Genomic DNA, 24,032 nt, shown 5'->3' on the forward strand with positions numbered 1-24,032 from the left:
AATCAAGTGAAAGTTTTTTTGTAAAGAGCACTCATGTTAAAGACAAAAGAGCAAATGATCAACAATAACGTAAAAACTAAAACAATGGAAGGGAAAAATAGAAAAACCTAAAGTTTGCAGTGACACTGGTATTGGCACCCTTTACATTAAATTAGTATGGAAACACATTATGACTCACTTGTGGTAAATCACAAATGAGAATCAACTGTGATTAATTGTTGGTGTCCATGTGACATGAATTACCAATGAATGATAACTTCAGTGTTTTAAAAAGCTACATGGTAGACTGTGTTCCTTTATTAGACTATGTGCACACATTCAGGTTTTTTCGCATTTTTTTTGTGTTTTTTCGCGCTAAAAACACTATAAAAACTCATTAAAAACGCACACATTATGCATTCTATCATTTAGAATGCATTCTGCATGTTTTGTGCACATGGATGCGTTTTTTTCCGCGAAAAAAACGCATTGCGGTAAAAAAATGAGCATGTTCATTATTTTTGTGGATTTTCTGCGTTTTTCCCGCAATTCTATGCATTTGGGAAAAAACGCACCAAAAACACGTCAAAAATTTGTCAAAAAACGCTGACGTGTGCACATACCCTTACAATGGTGAAGATAATGGAGCTTATCTTAGAACATCAGAACTGCTCTTATTAGCAAACATAAGATTGCCAAAGGCCATCTCCAAAGACCTTGGTATTTCAGTTTCAACAGTGTGCAATGTTATTAAGAAGTTTGGCAAGCATGGTACCGTCAAGAACCTCCCTGGATGTGGGGGAAGAGGAAAATTGACAAGAGATGTCTTCGAAGGTTGATGCGAATGGTGTTAAAAACACCACGTCAAATATCCAAAGACCTGAAGGCCAACCTAAAACAGTCTGGGGTCATGGCTTCAACAAGTTCCATACGCCACACACTAGACCAAGCATAGCTTTATGGGCAAAAGCCAAGGAAGAAAACATTGGTGAAGAAAAGACATAAAAACTAACAACTGATCTTTGGCAAAGAGTACCTTGACAAACCACAATCCTCCTGGGTAAATGTTCAGTGGACAGATGAAACAAATATAGAGCTTTATGGCAATGCAAAGCAACAATTTGTTTACAGATGGCACAATGAAGCTTATAAGGATAAGAACACCATACTAACAGTTAATAATAATAATCTTTATTTATATAGTGCCAATATATTACGCAGCGCTTTACAGTTTAACAGTTTCAAACGCAAGTCATAAGTAACAACGTTAACAATACAATAATTAAAGCAAAATAAGACGACCCTGTTCGTGAGAGCTTACAATCTACAATGAGGTGGGGAAATACAAAGTGCAGGTGTGTATTTACAATGATGTATTGAAAATGATAGTCCAGCCATCTTGAGGGAGTGGTGGATAGATGGAGATAGAGAGTGGGCTACACTTACACCTAAAATGACTTTGATTAGAGAACGTTATAGGCCACTCTGAGCAAATGTTTTGAGAGCACGCCTAAAACTATGCAAATTGTGGATGGTCCTAATTTCTTGGGGTAGAGCATTCCAGAGGATTGGCGCAGTGCGGGAGAAGTCTTGGGTAGGGCGGCACGGTGGCGCAGTGGTTAGCACTACAGCCTTGCAGCGCTGGAGTCCTGGGTTCGAACCCCACCAAGGACAACATCTGCAAAGAGTTTGTATGTTCTCTCCGTGTTTGCGTGGGTTTCCTCCGGGCACTCCGGTTTCCTCCCACATTCCAAAGACATACTGATAGGGAATTTAGATTGTGAGCCCCATCGGGGACAGTGATGATAATGTGTGCAAACTGTAAAGCGCTGCGGAATATGTTAGCGCTATATAAAAATAAAGATTATTATTATTATTATTATTGGAGACTAGAGATGTTCTTTAGGTGTAAGGCTGGGATCACACATAAGTGAGATACGGCTGAGTCTCGTATGTGAAAACCCAGCTCTGGCGCCGGCACTCCGGAGCGGAGCGTGCGGCTCCATGTATTGCTGTGCGGCTGCACGCTCTGCTCCGGGGTGCCGGCGCCAGAGCTGGGTTTTCACCTGCGAGACTCGGCCATATCTCGCGTATGTGTGATCCCGGCCTAAACGGCACGAGTGGATAAGAGATTGTATATGGGAAGTGAAGGAGAGATTGGTGTCAAACGTAAAACCCAGACAGCATGCCTGCTGCCAGGATGTTATTATGGTGCCACCCACGGAGAGGGAAATGTCAGATATAGGGAGGTTCAGCATGTTAAGCATGGTGGAGGATTCATAATGCTGTGGGGTTGCTTTACTGCATCTGGTACTGGAGGCCTTGACCATATCATAGGAATCATGAAATCAGAGAATTATGAAGAGATTTTAGAGAGAAATGTCCTACCCAGTGCAAGAAAACTTGGTTTAAGTCTAAGATCATGGGTTCTCCAGCAATACAATAACCCAAAGCACACATCCAAAAATATACTGGCATGGATGAAAAAGAAAAAACGGACTGTTCTAAAATGGCTAGCAAGGAGTCCTAACCTTAATCACATTGACAAACTTTGGGATGAGCTGAAATCTGCCATTGGGAAAAAGAACCCTGAAAACATTCAAGAGCTTGAACAAACTGCAAAGGGATAAAATACCAGCTGAGAAGTGTAAGAAGCTTATAGATGGCTACAAAAACGTTTGGAGGCTGTCATCAATGCCAAAGGGTGTGCAACCAAATATTAATTAGGGATGCCTTTATTGCTGCACAAGCTGTTTATTCTGTCTATTCTTTGAAACTACAAAATGTAACTTGAAAAACAAATATTGTTGTATTACTTTGGACCATTAATTAAAAAATCCCGAGGATATAACTTTGGTATATTTCCATTTATTTCTGAAGATATTGCACAGTCTATGAAATAGATGAAGGGGTGCCAATAATGGTGAGCAGCACTGTTGATGATTAAGAGGCTATGAAGAACCTGCATTGATAGGGCATAAATATAAACACACTTGGCCATAGAAACAAATTAAATTATATAATAGACCTTTTTTGACCCATACCCCCCAATACACAAAGGTCCAAAGAACAGAATTGACCTTAGACTCATACAAGAGTATGAAAAATTGTCCATTGTTCAGCCAGAAAAAATAGGAATTAGTCCTACTGGTTATTGTATTTTCCAGAAGTCCATCATGACAGCACACCAGGAGGTAGTCCTTCTCATCCTCTAAGGACAAGAAACACATGAGAGGTTAAAAGCCAACGTTCTCTCCACCTCACCTCAGTGTTTTACCAATCACCAGACCAGGATAAATGCAACTTAATTTTATTGAATTTTCTATGTTAACTGCACATTCGTACAAGAAATTCAGGGAGGGTGCCATCATTATGGACTCCTGGAAATACAATTACAGGTAGGACCAATTCCTACTTTCCAGGACGTCCCTAATGACAATACACCAAGAGAAATATCAAATTAATGGCTTTTAGGGTGGGGCCACTGCCTGAAAGACTTTCCTTCCATAGGCCAACTGTTGGGCAGATAATATTTCCAGATAATATTTCCAGCTTGTAGTGTTTAAAGAAGGTCTTTAGGCTCCTGCCCTTTCAGCCCAAGAAGCGGAGATTGCTTGTGCTGTATGCACCTTGACACCCTCTGGCGGTGCTCTCCCTTTTGGTTCATATGCTTGGGAAATGGTGGATGTGATCCGTCTGGCCAATGCTGCTTTTGAGGTCTTCTTGCACTTGTTCTTCCCTGAGAACTGGACGAAGAGGTAAGAATATTGCCTCCAACCTTTCATAGCCTCCATGTAACGTAGAACCGTCCGTCCTACATCCAGTCAATAAAACATTTTTTCCTTTTCATTTTTTTTAGATGTTGGCAAAAGGAGGGACGAATAATCTCCTGGTTCAAGTTTGCAGTGGACACCACCTTTGGAAGAAACGTTGAGTCAAGTTTAAGAATTTTGCGATCATCCAGTATATGAACCTTCCAGTATAAGGATCTCTCACTGATAAGTCTTGGATTTCACCAATCCTCTTTGCTGAAGTGACTGCCACCAAGAAACTGTCTTGATGTAAGGCAACTTGATGTTAACGTCCTCCTGTGGTTCAAAAGAAGACTTACACACGTGGTCAAACTTCTTGGTACCCCTTGTTTAATGACAAAAAAACCCCACAATGGTCACAGAAATAGCTTGAATCTGACAAAAGTAACAATAAATACAAAATCTATGAAAATGAACAAATGAAAGTCAGACTTTGCTTTTCAACCATGCTTCCACAGAATTTAAAAAAATAAATAAAACTCATGAAATAGGCCTGGACAGAAATGATGGTACCCCTGAAAATAATGTGACAAAAGGGACATGTTAAATCAAGGTGTGTCCACTAATTAGCATCACAGGTGTCTACAATCTTGGAATCAGTGAGCGGGCCTGTATATAGGGCTACAGATACTCACTGTGTTGTTTGGTGACATGGTGTGTATCACACTCAACATGGACCAGAGGAAGCGAAGGAAAGAGTTTTCTCAGGAGATTAGAAAGAAAATTATAGACAAACATGTTAAAGGTAAAAGTTATAAGACCATATCCAAGCAGCTTAATGTTCCTGTGACTACAGTTGCACATATTATTCAGAAATTTAAGATGCATGGGACTGTAGCCAACCTCCCTGGATGTGACCGCAGGATGAAAATTGATGACAAATCAAAGAGACAGATAATATGAATGGTAACAAAAGAGCCCAGAAAAACTTCTAAACAGATTAAAGGTGAACTTCAAGCTCAAGGAACATCAGTGTCAGATCGCACCTTCCCTCGTTGTATGAGCCAAAGTGGACTTCATGGAAGACGACCAAGGAGGACACAACTGTTGAAAAAAAATCATAAAAAAGCCAGAATAGAATTTTTCAAACTACATGTGACAAAACACAAAGCTTCTGGGAGAATGTCCTATGGACAGATGAGACAAAAATGGAACTTTTTGGCAAGGCACATCAGCTCTATGTTCACAGACAGAAAAATGAAGCATATCAAGAAAATAATACTGTCCCTACTGTGAAACATGGAGGAGGCTCTGTTATGTTCTGGGGCTTCTTTGCTGCATCTGGCACAGGGTGTCAAGAATCTGTGCAGGGTACAATGAAGTCTCAAGACTATCAAGGGATTCCAGAGAGAAATGTGCTGACCAGGGTCAGAAAGCTTGGTCTCAGTCGCAGGTTATGGGTCTTGCAACAGGATAATGACCCAAAACACACAGCTAAAAACACGCAAGAATGGCTAAGAGGAAAACATTGGACTATTCTGAAGTGGCCGTCTATGAATCCCGACTTAAATCCTATTGAGCATCTTTGGAGAGCTGAAACATGCCGTCTGGAAAAGGCACTTTTCAAACACGAGACAAGTGGAGCAGTTTCCTCTTGAAGAGTGGACCAAAATACCCGTCGAGAGGTGCAGAAGTCTCAATGACAGTTACAGGAATCGTTTGATTGCAGTGATTGCTTCAAAAGAATGTGCAACAAAATATTAAGTTAAGGGTACCATCATTCCTGTCCAGGCCTATTTTATGAGTTTTATTTTTTTTTTTAAATTCTGTGGAAGCATGGTTGAAAAGCAATGTCTGACTTTCATTTGTTCATTTTCATAGATTTCTTATTTATTATTACTTTTGTCAGATTCAAGTTATTTCTGTGACCATTTTGGGGTTTTCTGTCATTAAATGAGGGGTACCAACAATTTTGACCACATGTGTACATAGAGCATTCAGTACCAAATTAAGATCCTATGGGGTCACTGATTTCCTAACTGTGGGTCTGCTGATTGCTTTAGAGAATCTGGCGACCCAGGGATGGCTCGCCAGCGGATGGTGAAAAAAGATGCTTAGAGCGGAGATCTGGGCTCTTAGCATGCTTGGTCTTAAGTCCTTTTTGAATCCCAGCTGTAATAAATCCAGGATTTTAGGGGTGTCCGGGCAAGAGGAGTTGGTAATGGTTTTACCATAATGCAAGCAAAACTTCTTCCAGATTTTTATATAAATAGCAGAAGTCACCGGTTTCCTTCTTGCTTGCATCACAATGAACAACTGATCTAACAGACCCTGAGACATTAAGATCTTCTTCTCAGGATCCAAGCTGTCAGATGCAGTAGTTGTATGTTGCGATGTAGGAGGGGATGTGGAGAGGTTATCTCTCTCTGCAAGGGGAAGTGCATCATCTAGAGCCGTATGATTTAATAGAGGAAACCAGTTTTTGTTTTGCACTTTCTGAAAATTCAGCGCACTGATCTGGGTCATCCTTGTTGAGATGCTGCAGCAGCTGGATTTTGTAGGGGTGCCATTTGTGAGTAGCTAATATCTGCCGAAGGGATGTTTGACTGATGCCAGATCGTCGAGCTGAATTTGCAGAATGAGCAAAACAAAAATTGGAACAGGACCCTCAGTTTACTCAGAACATCATGTTCAGTGAAGAGGCAAACTTTTTTCGGTAGGCAATTTATATGGATACACCTAAATAACATGGGAATGGTGACAGTTTTCTTGCGTAGGGTGTCTTGCATTGAAATCTGCTGCAATGACCCAGGTACTGCATTCACCAGACATCAACACAATTTCTATCTGCTCCTCACGTGTTAACCTCTGCAACATGTCAATGGGGTAGCACGGTGGCTCAGTGGATAGCACTGCAGCCTTGCAGCACTGGAGTCCTGGGTTCTAATCCCACCTTTGACAACATCTACATCTGTTCTCCCCGTGTTTGCGTGGGTTTCCTCCGGGTACTCCGGTTTCCTCCCACATTCCAAAGACATACTGATAGGGAATTTAGATTGTGAGCTCCATCGGGGACAGCGATAATGTGTGCAAAACTGTAAAGCACTGCAGAATGTTAGCGCTATATAAAAATAAAGATGATTATTATTAATGGCTGTAAACAATGAGAAACTTGTAAATAACTCAAGAAAGAATAAAGTTTCGTTAAAACCAAGCACACCATTGTTTTTCTTGTGAAATTCTCAATTAGATTGATGTGTCACATGACCTTCTTCCCATTGGAAAAAATAAAGTTGGTTCCAAAATGGCAAACTTCAAAATGGCCGCCATGGTCACCACCCATTTTGAAAAGTTTTCCCCCTCCCATATACTAATGTGCCACAAACAGGAAGTTGCTATCATCAACCATTCCCATTTTATTTAGGTGTATCCATTTACACCTACCCTGAATTTTAAAAAGTGACACTGGTAATTGTACCAGAACCCTGGAAAAATAAACCCGGAATGTTTTTCACATAAGAAAAGATAAAACCTGACGTGAACCTGGCCTAATAGTTGCAGCAATTTCTATTTTCTCCTTCCCTGCCTATCATAATAGTGGCTGATAAATAAGTCAAATATATATTTGTAGATTGAAGTACAGTGCCTACAAGTAGTATTCAACCCCCTGCAGATTTAGCAGGTTTAATAAGATGCAAATAAGTTAGAGCCTTCAAACTTCAAACAAGAGCAGGATTTATTAACAGATGCATAAATCTTACAAACCAAAAAGTTTTGTTGCTCAGTTAAATTTTTATAAATTTTAAACATAAAAGTGTGGGTCAATTATTATTCAACCCCTAGGTTTAATATTTTGTGGAATAACCTTTGTTTGCAATTACAGCTAATAATCGTCTTTTATAAGACCTGATCAGGCCGGCACAGGTCTCTGGAGTTATCTTGGCCCACTCCTCCATGCAGATCTTCTCCAAGTTATCTAGGTTCTTTGGGTGTCTCATGTGGACTTTAATCTTGAGCTCCTTCCACAAGTTTTCAATTGGGTTAAGGTCAGGAGACTGACTAGGCCACTGCAACACCTTGATTTTTTGCCTCTTGAACCAGGCCTTGGTTTTCTTGTCTGTGTGCTTTGGGTCGTTGTCTTGTTGGAAGATGAAATGACGACCCATCTTAAGATCCTTGATGGAGGAGCGGAGGTTCTTGGCCAAAATCTCCAGGTAGGCCGTGCTATCCATCTTCCCATGGATGCGGACCAGATGACCAGGCCCCTTGGCTGAGAAACAGCCCCACAGCATGATGCTGCCACCACCATGCTTGACTGTAGGGATGGTATTCTTGGGGTCGTATGCAGTGCCATCCAGTCTCCAAACATCACGTGTGTGGTTGGCACCAAAGATCTCGATCTTGGTCTCATCAGACCAGAGAACCTTGAACCAGTCAGTCTCAGAGTCCTCCAAGTGATCATGAGCAAACTGTAGACGAGCCTTGACATGACGCTTTGAAAGTAAAGGTACCTTACGGGCTCGTCTGGAACCGAGACCATTGCGGTGGAGTACATTACTTATGGTATTGACTGAAACCAATGACCCCACTGCCATGAGATCTTCCCGGAGCTCCTTCCTTGTTGTCCTTGGGTTAGCCTTGACTCTTCAGACAAGCCTGGCCTCGGCACAGGAGGAAACTTTCAAAGGCTGTCCAGGCCGTGGAAGGCTAACAGTAGTTCCATAAGCCTTCCACTTCCGGATGATGCTCCCAACAGTGGAGACAGGTAGGCCCAACTCCTTGGAAAGGGTTTTGTACCCCTTGCCAGCTTTGTGACCCTCCACGATCTTGTCTCTGATGGCCTTGGAATGCTCCTTTGTCTTTCCCATGTTGACCATGTATGAGTGCTGTTCACAAGTTTGGGGAGGGTCTTAAATAGTCAGAAAAGGCTGGAAAAAGAGATAATTAATCCAAACATGTGAAGCTCATTGTTCTTTGTGCCTGAACTACTTCTTAATACTTTAGGGGAACCAAACAGAATTCTGGTGGGTTGAGGGGTTGAATAATAAATGACCCTCTGAAAAGACTTTTCACAATTTAAAAAAAAATAAACAAAGAAATAACATTCTTTTTTGCTGCAGTGCATTTCACACTTCCAGGCTGATCTACAGTCCAAATGTCACAATGCCAAGTTAATTCCAAATGTGTAAACCTGCTAAATCTGCAGGGGGTTGAATACTACTTGTAGGCACTGTACATAGTCAATATAGAACCATATTGTTCCTCAGAGTCACCCCACATAAACATCACATTTCTGGGTCCCTGTGTGTGACATGAAGTGAGTGGTAATATGGTGATGACTGAAAAACACTTAAATTATCTAAAAAACAATTTCAGTGCTATGACGTCCATTCAAACTTAAACCTATGTTCTCCCTGTGTTTGGGTGGGTGTTCTCGAAGTTCTCTGTTTTTCCCTTATACTCCAAAGACATACTGATTGGGAAATTAGATTGTGAGCCCCAATGGGCACAGTGATGATAATGTCTGTAATTTGATACGGAATATGATGGCGCTATCAAAAGCAAAGCATAATAAATAAATAAAGTATTTTCATAATTAAACTAATAAGCAACATTTGCATTTTTTCAATATGCAGTTTTCAGACTAAAGTCTCTGAAGAAGAAAAAAACAGAAACTCACTAGCCCTAAAATCATCTACATAATGTACTAAATAGAAAATAAGCTTTTCCTCTACTCAGAACTAACATCTGGATAGCTACATTGCTACAAGCGAGGAACGAATGGTAAGACTGCGGCCACCGCCTCTTTGATGCCCTAAGAATAAATCCGCAATATAGTGTCATTGTTCTGCACAGTAGATCTGGGCACTGTGGCGACTCTGCGAGTTGAAATTTTCTCTTCTCAGTGAGTAAAAGCACGCCATTCAGAAGCAGCGTTTTGGTGGCATCTATTGAAAGCCTACATGGGACCTTTCAAACCCATACATTATTTTTGAAGCAGTCCAGCTGTGAACAAAGGGTCTAATCCTCGGAGCATGCAGAGGAGGTCCTGAAAAGCTCAATGGGACCTGACAATACTCTGCCGCTCCATGTGAACAGTTTTCTTTTTCAAGTGCTGCCAAAGGTGCTGGGGTGGCGCAGCCAAAGATTTAAGGTCACATTTTGACAGTCAGAGAAAAAAGTGTCCTTAAATGACTCGCACTGAGGATAAATACGGGGTAGTATGAACCAATTAACAAAGTGAGGGCAATCCTTTCAGTTTCTACTTTCTATAGTCTGTGGTGTGAAGAACGTAATTATATGCATGCCTTTTTTCTTCAGACTGTAAGAACATACAGTGCAGGGTCCACAGGTCCTCGGCATTATCTCATCCCGCATGTATTCACTGATGGACAAAGCTGCCATCTGCGACCAGGAACCTACATAACCGATATGTGAGAATTTTCGTGTTGCTTGGTATCGTGGAAAAATATATATAATGTACATTACGTAGTTATACAATAATTTATACACAAGCTACATTTGTAATTTAACACATTTGTCTAATAGCTTCGCTGAAAAGGTTCAAATACAATATATACGGTATATATTTTTTTGCAAGTGTGCCAAACTGTATGAACAACTAATATAACATTATTGAAGAACTTCATATCCAGGTTTTGGATTTCTCCTGGCAAAAGGTAAGCTCTTTTTATTAGGCCTCGTTCACATGTTCAGTATTTGGTCAGTATTTGACCTCAGTATTTGTAAGCCAAAACCAGGAGTGGGTGATAAATGCAGAAGCGGTGACGTGTTTCTATTATACTTTTCCTCGGATTGTTCCACTCTTGGTTTTGGCTTACAAATACTGAGGTTAAATACTGACCAAATACTGAATGTGTGACCTTACTTGCAGCCTTGCTTCTTGGTCAGTTGTTATGATCCGGTGACCTTGGAGCCGTATGAAACTTTCTCTGGAGTAGGTGGAACCTGTACTGACCGCAAATCCTGAACTGACTCCGCAACTAGAAGTAGCCGTGGGGTGTGCCTAACAAACCCTAGACACCTCGACACAGCCGGAGGACTAAATACCCCTATAGATGGAAATAGGAATTCTACCTTGCCTCAGAGCAGAGCCCCAAAGGATAGGCAGCCCCCCACAAATATTGACTGTGAAAAGGAGAGGAAAGACACACAGGCAGAAAACAGGATTTAGCAAAAGAGGCCACTCTAGCTAAATAGGAAAGGATAGGACGGAATACTAAGCGGTCAGTATTAAAACCCTTCCAAAAATATCCACAGCAGATAATACAAAAAATTTCACCATCTAACTAAAGACGTGGGACGTATATCTGCAACTCCTGAGAATCCAACAAGACTGAGAAAATATTGACACAATCTAAGCTGGACAAGAAAAACAAATGAATAGCACTGAATTATAAGGGTACCGTCACACTATACGATTTACCTACGATCACGACCAGCGATATGACCTGGCCGTGATCGTAGGTAAATCGTAGTGTGGTCGCTGGGGAGCTGTCACACAGACAGCTCTCCAGCGACCAACGATGCCGAGGTCCCTGGGTAAACATCGGGTAACTAAGCGCAGGACCGCGCTTAGTTACCCGATGTTTACCCTGGTTACTAGTGTAAAACTAAAAAAAAACAAACAGCACATACTTACATCTGGTGTCCGTCACGTCCCTTGCAGTCTCTGCTTCCCGCACTGTGACTGCCGGCCGTAAAGTGAAAGCACAGCCGCTGTGCTCTGCTTTCACTTTACGGCCGGCAGTCACAGTGCTGGAAGCAGAGACGGCAAGGGACCTGACGGACACCAGAATGTAAGTATGTGCTGTTTGTTTTTTTTAGTTTAACGCTTGTAACCAGGGTAAACATCGGGTAACTAAGCGCGGTCCTGCGCTTAGTTACCCGATGTTTACCCTGGTTACAAGCTAACGCATCGCTGGATCGCATCGCTAGATCGCTAGATCGGTGTCACACACACCGATCTAGCGATGACAGCGGGAGATCCAGCGATGAAAGAAAGTTCTAAACGATCTGCTACGACGTACGATTCTCAGCAGGATCCCTGATCGCTGCTGCATGTCAGACACAGCGATATCGTAACGATATCGCTGGAACGTCACGAATCGTACCGTCGTAGCGATCGAAATGTTATAGTGTGACGGTACCCTAAAGCACACAGCCTGTGTGCCACAGAAACAAAACCAGACACTTATCTTTGCTGATTTGGCAGCACAGCAGGAGGAACCAGACAGAGGTCTAAAACCTCCCAACAACCATGGACAACTGGCAAGGACTAAAGAATCCTGCAAACCTAAATACCCCAGTCAGAACTGCAATCAGTAGATACACCTGACCAGGACTGCAACCCAGGGACAACTGCATTACCACCTATAACCACCGGAGGGAACCCACAAGCAGAATTCACAACAGTCAGTACCTAGTGTGCAGGTATACCTCCTCAATAATGCATTATTGGTAACTTTTGTGCAAATTTTTTTTCAAAACCCTTCTCTTCCTAAGACCACATTCACACGCTCAGTATTAGGTCAGTATTTTACATCAGTATTTGTAAGCCAAAACCAGGAGCGGAACAATTAGAGGAAAAGTATAATAGAAACATATGCACCACTTCTGCATTTATGACCCATTCCTGGTTTTGTCTTACAAATACTGATGTGAAATACTGACGGTGCGAACAAGGCCTAAGACTTCACTTTTAAACAGTTACGGGTGAATAACAGTGAGATCGCCATCATCATGCCAACACACTGAACTGTAGTCATCATTTTCAATAATTTTCCCAAGCCTGTTTGGAAAATGAAGTGATCGAAAATCGTCCATCACTTTGTCTCTGTTAATGGTGAACTGTGGTTTCTTTCAGCTGCTGGTCACTAGTTGGAGCTTGAAGCCCTGTATCATCTCATGCAGTCTGAGGATTTGAGGTCTCATCTACTGTGGGTTCATTTATTGGAGATACAATTGGCAGTGTTGGGTCCTGGTGTTTTTTGCGATTATCCATTGTTAGGTCACTTCCAAGAGGAACCGATTCTTTTGTGGTGAGTTTCATCCTGACATTTGGTGACGGCAAATCTCATTTGTTTTTAGTCTTTACATACTTATTCTAAAACTTATTATTATTATACTGTTTTAATGACCTGAGGAAGACTCCAAGATGTGGGAATCGAAACGCGTTGTCCTGTAATGTCCAGTAATTCTTTATTAAAGTAGACTTTTACATCTAATACTCATGTTTTCTTCTACGTATACGGGAGCGCCGGCTACAGACTGGGAGTTTCCTTGTTACTCATTCTAAAACTTGTCCAACGAAGAACTGTTAGGAAACAAGTGATGCCAGGGAGAATGTCTAGAGTGACAAGCCAAGCCTGGCATGTCAGATTAAAGGAAACCTGTCACCCCGTTTTTTCAATATGAGCTAAAAATAGCGTTCAATAGGGCCTGAGCTGTGCTTTACAGTAGTGTCTTTATTGTCCCCTGATTCCCCACCTTTGCTGCCAAAATACCTTAGTAAAGTCGCCGTTTTCGCCTGTCAATCACGCTGGCCTGGTCAAATGGGCTTTGTGAAATCACTGCTTCTCCCCCCGCTCCTCGGCGTGTCTGACGTAACGCGATCTGTGAATAGCACAGATCGCACTCTTTTTTTGCAGTTGCGCAGTGCATTCCGCTCTTGTGCATGCGCAGTATGTATTGCCCAACAGTGGGCAAAGCATACAATATATCATTGCACATGCGCCGTTTTTTTACTGTAACCTCTGTGCCCCAGAAGTCTCGTTATGCAAATTTGCATATCCAGACTTCCGGGGCACACAGGTTACAGTGAAGAGCCGCGCATGCGCAGTGATGTGCTGTATGCTATGCCCACAGTTGGGCAAAGCATAATGCGCAGGCGCGAAACACTACGCCAACGCCGGGAAGAAATTTCTTAGGGACAAGCAAGAGGTGGGGGAGAAACAGCGATTTCACAACGCCTATTTGACCAGACCAGCGTGATTGACAGGCGAAAACGGCGACTTTACTGGGGTATTTTGGCAGCAAAGGTGGGGAATCAGGGGACAATAAAGATACTATTGTAAAGCACAGCTCAGGCCCTGTTTAACGCTATTTTTAGCTCATATTGAAAAAACGGGATGACATGTTCCCTTTAAGGAGACTTATAAGCCATGAATGCTCCTTTTGGAAATTAAATATGCAAATTATGTATTTCCATTCTAAAACTTCTATTGATAAGGATACTTCCAGAGCAGCTACAGAAACACCTATCAAAAATGTGAAGTGCAGCAACATTGTTACACTGTATAATTTTTTTTCTATTCTCCCTTCCCTTAACCACTCCACTCATTTGTATTTTGCATGATATATTTTTCTCCTGGTGGCTACAAGGGATCATTTATATCTTTTTAATATTTACACTATATTTTATTTTTAACTGTGTGCGCACCCGTGTGTATGGCACTACCACTTACCAAGTGATGCAATAATAAAGGTATTTTACTTATATGATTGTTCCTACCTTTTTTTTCTGACCGCATGTTCGGCTTTCTTCGTCTGGTCTTCATGTTTTTGCAATATGTAGCATGTGAGTTCTTTCAGCATTTTATTCAACCGTAAAAACGAATAAAGTGAAAAAGGCTGCAAAAAACACCACTGATTTTTTGGGGGGCGTTTTATGAGCATTTTAGGTAAATAAAACTAACTTTATTAAACATGTAATGTAGACAAAGCACACATGTAATCCGCACCCAAAAAAGTGTAAAAAAAAATGATGAAAAAACTAGTTTTGAAAGCACCAATTTTATTACTGCCAAGAGATCAGATTTTGGCTCCAGAAAAAAACACAGCATAAACGCAGCCTATGAATGTTTAAAACCCAGAAGTAAAAAAAACAATGCTTACGAATTTCGGGTACAAAATCCCTTAATCATAGCTAAGATTTAGAAAAATCCTTAAACATAGCAATGATGCAGGCTTTTTCTGCTCAAAACAAAGAGGAATTATGTTTTTTATATGTGCACATTCTGGCAATTGTTTTATCTTATATGACTAAAGGTTAACTTTTAACTCATTTCCTTTGGTGCTGGGGAACATCCCCTTTTGGACCTTTGAGAGCCATTTGACCTGGAAGTCCGGCCAGTGCATCCTCCGTGCACCGCACCCCGACCGCAGACGGTGTACCCTAAAAGTCTCCTGGAATACTTAGCTCTAACACAGGAGTGGTGAGCGGAATTGATACTTTTTCTATTTTTTGTTACTTTATTTTATTGTGAATACTGTGAATACAAAACAGGATTATATATAAAGCATTTTTCTTTGAATGGAAAGATAAAAACAAAGATGAACAAAGTTATAATCTGGATTTCAGGTTATTCCTTATATCATGAAAAGTTATGATATTCTCATTCTACTGATTCTACCTGTTTTTCATTGTTATCTTGCAGGCATTTCATAAAATCATGAACCTGTGTCCATCACATGACAGAGACACATTATGAACCTTCCTATAGAATAACGTCAAACATCCTGAAGACCAAGAACTGTGCATATTATACACTTGTAAAATGGTTGCATCACACAGACAAATACTGAATTGCTAGAACCTGAGTACCCCTTTTCACCCGGGGGTTCATATATAACTTGGAGTAATGTTTGTGAGAACATTTAGGGTTTTTGGCTTTCACGTTGCGTTCTGTCACCCGTTCCTTGGTCCCTTCGGGGTTTACGTCAGGACTCCATCACAAAACGGGAATTGGGCGTGTGCAGATACAGATCTGAAAAAATATATATAACTTTACATCACTTCTGCTACTTGGCAATGTGTTTGCATCTGGACCAGTACTAAGTGCCAATTTTGGATATTATAACCCAGGATAAGATGGCAACTGGCAGCTTTAACAGTCAGCATTAAAACTGCCAAACCATGTTCATTAAGGCACCATTGTAGGCATGAATTGGTTTTATTACATTGACTCATGGCATTACTGAGCATAAAGTCTTGTGTGGGGACAGGACTGCTTATTCATCCGCACACTTTCTATTGTAGGTTCAGTAGTTCTCCGGGAATCCGCTTTAAAACCTGTTTAATCTCCGTCTTCTGATTTCTTCCAAGGACGGCTCCCTTGGCACACCATGACCTGTAATATATAAGAAAAATATAGTTATTGTTGCAATTTTCACAAGTGGCATGGCATATTAATGTACCACAAAGACACTTTCCCTACTAGGATACCGCGCAGTGATTCCCATGAAGCTTGCACACGATTTAGTAAAGGAACTCTAGTAAAAGTTGATACTTAACGGGTCACCTACAATATTATTATACACCTGCACGTATGGTGGCAATCTAATGTTTAAATCATGTTCAACAGTGTAACTGGGGCAGCAGCTGCAGGGAGAAATGGAAGTTATATTCTCCCTGCAGCTGCTTGCTTTCAGTCGTCAGGGTGGCGCAGCAGATTAGTAGCCACTGCTCACTACACAGTCATCACGCTAAAGTCGCTCCCCCTGCTTTGTGACTGACAGCCTGTCCTCCACACACGATGCAGAGCTAGATGTCCATCAAAATGCAGGAGTGATAACAGCGCAATCTCTGGGTAATGAGCAGTAGCTGTAAGGCTATGTTCTCATGAAAAGTATTGGTGAGTTTTCAAGGTTACAGATTTTCTGCACTTATTATGTAAATTAGGTTATTTGCATACTTTATTGTGTATTTTACATGTGTTTTTATTGCTTTTTGGATGCTGTGGTTTTTGTCTCTTGTTGGTATGTTATGTTTTAAATAAAGCTGCTTTGTTTTTCATACTTTCTGGTATTTGGCTTTCATAAAACTTTATTGGTACGGTTATGTGCAGATTACATGTGTTTTAGCTGTGGATTATACCGCATGTAATATCATCTTATGGGGAAAAAAAAAAAATCACACATACAAATCAGTTTACCTGCAAGAGAAATTGACATAATGTGGATCTCAAAAATGCATTGGAGGTCAGGTTATGCAACATTAAAAGAAAAAAATGGACATTTCTAAAAATCCCATTAACTTTCCTCCGATGACTGGAAGCGAACAGCTGCAGGGAGAATAGAACTTCATTTTTCCCTGCAGCTGAATTCCCAGTAAACCGGTCTACATGGATTAACAGCTATTTACCTGTAAATTACCACAATATCTGCAGATAAATAGCATTTTCTTAAGTGACAGGTTCCTTTTCAATTCCACATCAGACAGCACTGTTATGTAAAATATCGATAAAGCACCTCAGAGACATATCCAGAATTATGTCAGAGGGAAATGAGTAAGTACATGCAATATTGATTTTCTCTATGCATTTGTGCCAATCTCCATATTTTTTTTTTTTATAAATGGGCATAAAATGGATTGTCTGGTTTAGAAAAGCCATTTTCATATACCCAATTAGGGATTTCCATTGAATAGAGCCCCATCCCCATATTCTTAATTAGAGATCATATTATTTGTAAGACTTGGTGAAAGATTTTTTTGGTTAAGTCATGTACATAAAGTATAATTCAGGTTCAGTTTTTGCAATTTTTTTTAACCAAACTCATGAATGGATCCCCTGAAGAAGCTCGTTATGATATTTTTTAAATAAATTGTGTAAACCTGGCTTGAAAATACGCTCTGTATTGAAGCCAGCATTTAGTACCAGCTAGGTCATAAGCTGTCAACCCCTGCACTTGTGTTGCTTGGCCCATCTGTGTCCTACACATACAAGATCTCACACACCCTCTGTGCTAGGTCTACTATTTCCTAAGTGAACGGGTGGACAGACATCTGTAGGCTACTGCCACCGACTCAGCAGTTTTATCTAGAAACTCCTGTTAAGCACTTGGCTTAATGCAGGTCAGCCATAGGAAGCGCTTTATTAATGAGCCACTTAGACTAAAGCAGCAGAACAGCTTTAAGTAAAGCGTAATTAGCTTGTAGTGCGGCTCAGAGTCCAGGAGGTGGCAGCAGAGTTGTTTGCAGCAGACACGGGCACCAGAACTAGGACAAATGCCAGTCAGCAAAGCTTTCCGCGTAGTAAGCAGAATCGGGCTTATTTTGAAGCAGATGGGCTCTACGGCAGCCGCTGCAAACAATGTTGTGGACTTGTTTATTGTCTGACTGCTTTCAACATCAGGGATTACTCTGGAACATCCAGCAGTTTTGGTGTCACATCAGGGTTCGAACACAGTGTGGGTATCCCTGGAGCTTTCACTGACTGTTTTCTAATTAACTCTTTGTGGCTTCAATGTACTTTCCTATATCAGGTATGAAAGGGAAAAGAACAATATATTCACAGTAGATAGACACGTATCAGTGTCCCTATACCATAAGTGTAGGTTCACATGAGCATATTTGTGGGCCGAGTGCAGTCTGTGAAAAAAACAGACAACACGGACGGCACTAGGACCCGTGCTATTCTATTGTGCTATTCAGATGTGCGTTTATTTCACTGATTGAATCTGCATGTGACAAAAAAAATGGCAAAAAGCATGAGTTACTTCCGTATTTCATGTCAAACTCGCCCCTTCAAGACAATGGGTGTGCAGCCCCCCCAAAAACGGATCCCATGCGGAACACTCATACAGCATCTGTGTTACGTTGCAGGGCCAACAAGTGCTAAGCATCTCTGGAACTCCTTCAAGATTGTTGGAAGACCATTCCCAGTGACTACCTCTTGAAGCTCATCAAGAGAATGCCAAGAGTGTGCAAAGCAGTCATCAAAGCAAAAGGTGGCTACTTTGAAGAACCTAGAATATAAGACATAATTTCAGTTGTTTCACACTTTTTTGCTAAGTATATAATTCCACATGTGTTAATTCATAGTTTTGATGCCTTCAGTGTGACTGTACAATTTTCATAGTCATGAAAATACAGAAAAATCTTTAAATGAGAAGATGTGTCCAAACTTTTGTTTTGGTCTGTACAGTATATCAGTTCTACTTACTCACTGAATTGCAGGCTCACGCTCAGGGCCCTGGTGAGACTTGTTTTGTCCATTTAACTGTAGGCTAAAAGCTCAAGAGAGGTATGTACAGTAGAACAGGGACCCATCAGAAGGAGGTTACCTTTTCGCGGTTAATAGGCACACATGGATTGATCAATTTATGCGCTAAAAACCTCAATTTTTGTAAGATCATCTTACTGAATAATAATACAGTTTAGATTCATTGTTTTCTGTGTTTGCATTCCCCCACTATTTATATATATATAGTGAGGGAATGCTTTGTTACTCACTTGGGGGCGTGGTGAAGTAACCCAGGATCCATTTCCATGGACATTGAACGGCATGAGCAGGGGGCCTTTGTGTGCCCTGCAGGATTTTAATACATGACAGCATAGTGTGTTACTAATGGTAATGTTTGAGACTAAAAAGGAGAGAAGCCAGCGCCGCTTATGGTCAGAACTCAATACATACAGTGCACATGCACATATTAATTTCTAACTGTATTTCAAAATGAGACATTTAGCAAACAATTGATCAATTCTTTGAACCACCCCGCCATGCCAAGGCATTCTCAAATGGGGCAGTCCTACTCTTTGTTTTTTATATACGCTGTGCCATTACAGCCTCCTAAATGTATTGAAAGCAAAGCCACATTAAATGCAAATTGTACCTGAAGCGTTTCTGAATCACTCCCATGGCACCAGAAAGGGCAAGCGCAGATAAAGGTTGACCAGGTGCGGACATAGATGTTTCAGGTTCAAACTCCACACTGCCTAACCAGCACCACAGATGAAGGGTGAGACAGGTCCAGACACAGGTGCACAATCAAACAGAGCCTAGGGCAGGGCAGGGCTGCTGTATGTGTGTACAGCAACCTATCAATCACAATTAACACAGAAAGAATGGCGTGCATAACCCAGCACATTTAGGAGGCCGTAACGGCACAGTCAATATAAAAAACGTAGAGTAGGACTGCCCCATTTGAGAATGCCTTGGCGTGGCAGGGTAGCTCAAAGAATTGATCAATTGTTTGCTAAATGTCTCATTTTGAAATACAGTTAGAAATTAATATGTGAATATGCACTTTATGTATTGCGTTCTGACGATAAGCAGCGCTGGCTTCTCCCCTTTTTTTTAATGTTTGAGACTGTGGTCCCAGCTCTCTTCAGGTCATTGACAAGGTTCTCACATGTAGTTCTGGGCTGATTCCTGACTTTTGATTGTGTGGACAGGTGTCTTTTACATAGGTAACAAGTTAAAACAGGTGCAATTAATACAGCTGAGTGGACAGTAGGAGGGCTTCTTACAGAAATCTAACAGGTCTGTGAGAGTCAGAATTCTTGTTGGTTGGCAGGTGATCAAATACTTATTTCATGCAATAAAATGCTATTTAATTACTTTCCCCACAGAATGTATACATACAGTGGGGAAAATAAGTATTTGATACACTGTCAATTTTGCAAGTTTTTCAACCTATAAAGAATGGAGAGGTATGTAATTTTTATCGTAGGTGCAGTTCAATTGTGAGAGAGAATCTAAAAATAAAAACCAAAAAATCACATTGTATCATTTTTAAATAATTAAATTGCATTTAATATATGTGGGGACTACCACATGTGGTTGCAACCCAGCTGTAGGATCTGTCTACTGCTATGTCCCCCTCGTTTCCCAAGCTCCTACCATGTGTCTTGCCAACCCTCCCATGGACAGTCAGCTTCTCCGAGAGAATCTCCTAATGATCCAATTTCTAGTGTAACTCCTGAGCTCCAGCTTCCATTTCCGTCTCGCTATGATGGAGACCACAAGGTGAGCTGCGGTTTCTGTCTCTCCCATCTGCACCCCATACCCCAGTCTCTCACCCATCCATCAGCTGCTGCAATCCCGGGGACTGCCCTGGAGTGGTACCTGGTGTCTACTGGAGGCTCAGCCTATTCTCACCATCAGATGCTCTAGTGCAGGGGTCCCCAACTCCAGTCCTCAAGGCCCACCAACAGGTCATGTTTTCAGGATTTCCTTTGCATTGCACAGGTGATGCAATTATTACCTGGGCAAGACTAAGGAAATCCTGAAAACATGACATGTTGGTGGGCCTTGAGGACTGGAGTTGGGGACCCCTGCTCTAGTAAATACCCAGTAGCCACTTAAGGTACCGTCACACTAAACGATATCGCTAGCGATCCGTGACATTGCAGCGTCCTGGCTAGCGATATCGTTCAGTTTGACACACAGCAGCGATCAGAATCCTGCTGTGATGTCGTTAGTCGCTGTGCTTTCCGGCCGCTGTGCTTATACAGGGCAGAGAAGCAGAGCACCGAGGGACAGACAGCGGAAGGTAAGTATGTAGTGTTTTTTTTTTTTTTTACTTTTACGCTGGTAACCAGGGTAAACATCGGGTTACTAAGCGCGGCCCTGCGCTTAGTAACCCGATGTTTACCCTGGTTACCGGCATAGTTGGTTGCTGGAGAGCGGTCTGTGTGACAGCTCTCCAACGACCAAACAGCGACGCTGCAGCGATCCGGATCGTTGTCAGTATCGCTGCAGCGTCGCTTAGTGTGATGGTACCTTTAGTCATGCCCATCCAGGGTAAGCTTGGCCCATGGTACAGTGGGTCCACACCAACCAGCATTACACTCAGCAGGACGAATCCTGTTTACACAGGATGATGCGCTGCCAAGAACGATGATCTTGAGCCAACCAAAAAATCATTTCACCTGATGAATTAGCATTTTGCTTCTACGTCGGATGATTGGCTGGCTATATACCTTGTACAATTAGTGTGAAATCGGCGATCCTAGGAATGCTCTGTCCATGATAATCATGCAGAATAATGCATTTTTACAGGGGCCATTCTAATAATAACACTATTTTTGCTATTCATTTAAAAGAGCACATCAATGAGATCGGTGGGAGTCAGAAACCTGCACATCTGCCATGTAAATATGTTGCTCAGTGCAGCTCCAATTAATGTGTAGCAGCCGCTGCCGGTTACTGCAGAACAGCTTCTATTCAGAACAGCTACAGAACTGTAGACAATGAATAGATGGGAGTGTGATGTATCAGACCCCACCAATCTCATATTGATAACCTATCCTATGGCTAGATCATAAATATTTTCTACCTGGACAACCCACTTTAACATATTTGTGTTGGTTCTCAAATGGTTAAGTATCCGCATCATGTTTGCTGGTTGTTAATATTCTACAATCAACAAATAAGCTGTGCATATAGATATAACTATGGATTTATTTTGTCTGACTGTGTTCAACAATATTTTCATGATGAGAAATAAAAAACTGATGGCAACTGTTAATAAAGTGCCCACATGGGTTGGCAAACACCTTGCTGAACTGACAGAATTGTGCAGATGTGCCACAATTAGTACTCTGAGGTCAATATTCTGCAGACGTGTACGGCTGTTTTATCTGCACTTACCATGTGTCTTGAAGCAATTCTATAGAATATGTTTATTTTATACAACTTAGGGGAATGTCTTGTTTGTGTCTTGGCACACATTACATACACCATATTCATACATTACAAGCTGTGCCTCTTGACACACTGATAAAGATATCCATCTGGGATGTTGGCAAATTACCCAGACAGATTTACTTCAAAATTAAAACATACTAGACACAAGAACACTGGGCCAGCAATGATGAACTACACTGGACAAGGGCGCTCATTGCTTACATTATTTATATGGTCCCCCTGTATTTAATACATAATTTGGGTGAACATTTTCACAAATCAACAAAATTATATGGGTGCCAAATAATAAGTCGGTCCAACCTCTTTAAGGGTTTCTTACTATTGTCATAACTGGATAATGTTAAATGGTAATTGTTAAAAAAACAAGTTTGCAATTTACTGTGTGATAACAGTTTTAGCCGTTCTTGAGATATTAACACTTTTCTTTTGCATTCAGCTCGTTTCCTAAATGACAGGTGACAAATCTTCACCGCAGTCTAACAGCAGTGGCCAAACATCCATGGCAATTGCAAATAGTTTTCTATTGGGCCCGATTCTTGGTAAGTCGAAGTCCGGGAAAAACAGTTATTGCCTAACCCCGGGCAGCTTCAGGGCAGTGCTTACAAGTGGTGGTCGGTCTCCTAGGCAACAAGCTGTACACAAAACAAAAATGTTACTATTTAAAAAATTGCTCAAAATTTTAATAACCAATTGTATTGAAGGATTTTAGTAGCACAATCCAACAATATCTATCTTTGAAGACTTTAAGCTACACTCATTAAAGTCATGATTTTTTTTCAAGTCATTGTTGCCTGTGGCATTGTTGCCATTATATGACCCAAATGTATATATTTATTTCCTTACATATTGTAGGCAAGCAGCTGGCAGAATCCTGGGTGGGAGGTGTGTATAACCGAGGTGGCAAGCCTCAGGGATATGAAACCTGGTAAGCAGGCTCCAACACTGATAACTTCTGAGAGGGTTAATAGGACCAGTATGGGTTCAAGTCTTTAGGAACGACTAGAAGAGATGGGTGGGACTGGTCATTCCCACCCTCCGATCCAGCAGGTGCATCTGATATTAACCCCTTTCTGACCTTGGACGGGATAGTACGTCCAAGGTCAGATCCCCTGCTTTGATGCAGGGCTCCGCGGTGAGCCCGCACCAAAGCTGGGACATGTCAGCTGTTTTGAACAGCTGACATGTGCCCGTAATAGGCACGGGCAGAATCACGATCTGCCCGCACCTATTAACTAGTTAAATGCCGCTGTCAAACGGCATTTAACTACCGCTTCCGGCCGGGCGACCGGAAATGACGTCATCGACGACCCCCGTCACATGATCGGGGGTCGGCGATGCATCTCCATTGTAACCATAGAGGTCCTTGAGACCTCTATGGTTACTGATCGCCGGTGGCTGTGAGCACCACCCTGTGGTCGGCGCTCACAGCACACCTCCATTTCTGCTACATAGCAGCGATCAGCAGATCGCTGCTATGTAGCAGAGGCGATCGAGTGGTGCCAGCTTCTAGCCTCCCATGGAGGCTATTGAAGCATGGCAAAAGTAAAAAAAAAAAGTTGAAAAAAATGTTAAAAAAATAAAAAAAATATAAAAGTTTAAATCACCCCCCTTTCGCCCCAATCAAAATAAATCAATAAAAAAAAATATCAAATCTACACATATTTGGTATCGCCGCGCTCAGAATCGCCTGATCTATCAATTTAAAAAAAGCATTAACCTGATCACTAAACAGCGTAGCGGGAAAAAAATTCGAAACACCACAATTACGTTTTTTTGGTCGCCGCGACATTGCATTAAAATGCAATAACGTCATCTCGGCACGCAAAAAATAAGCCCCAACCGACCC

The 24,032-nt window shown here is 41.5% G+C and overlaps 1 protein-coding gene and 1 long non-coding RNA gene across 2 annotated transcripts in view; one reads left to right on the top strand and one right to left on the bottom strand.

Annotated features, from left to right (window-relative positions):
• Positions 1-14,527: 14,527 nt before the first annotated feature.
• Positions 14,528-24,032, bottom strand: part of RHBDD1 (rhomboid domain containing 1) — a 153,454-nt gene continuing 143,949 nt past the window's right edge. The window contains exon 7 of the mRNA XM_069727543.1: positions 14,528-15,883. Coding sequence (XP_069583644.1) covers positions 15,819-15,883 — 65 coding nt within the window. The 3' untranslated portion in view covers positions 14,528-15,818. The remainder of the gene's footprint in view (positions 15,884-24,032) is intronic.
• Positions 17,896-18,646, top strand: LOC138638331 (uncharacterized). The gene is made up of 2 exons (XR_011312484.1): positions 17,896-18,017; positions 18,358-18,646. It is a non-coding gene; the product is annotated as an uncharacterized lncRNA (long non-coding RNA).

The sequence above is a fragment of the Ranitomeya imitator genome, chromosome 5 (genome assembly GCF_032444005.1).
Source record: "Ranitomeya imitator isolate aRanImi1 chromosome 5, aRanImi1.pri, whole genome shotgun sequence".
Taxonomy (NCBI): Eukaryota; Metazoa; Chordata; class Amphibia; order Anura; family Dendrobatidae; genus Ranitomeya; species Ranitomeya imitator.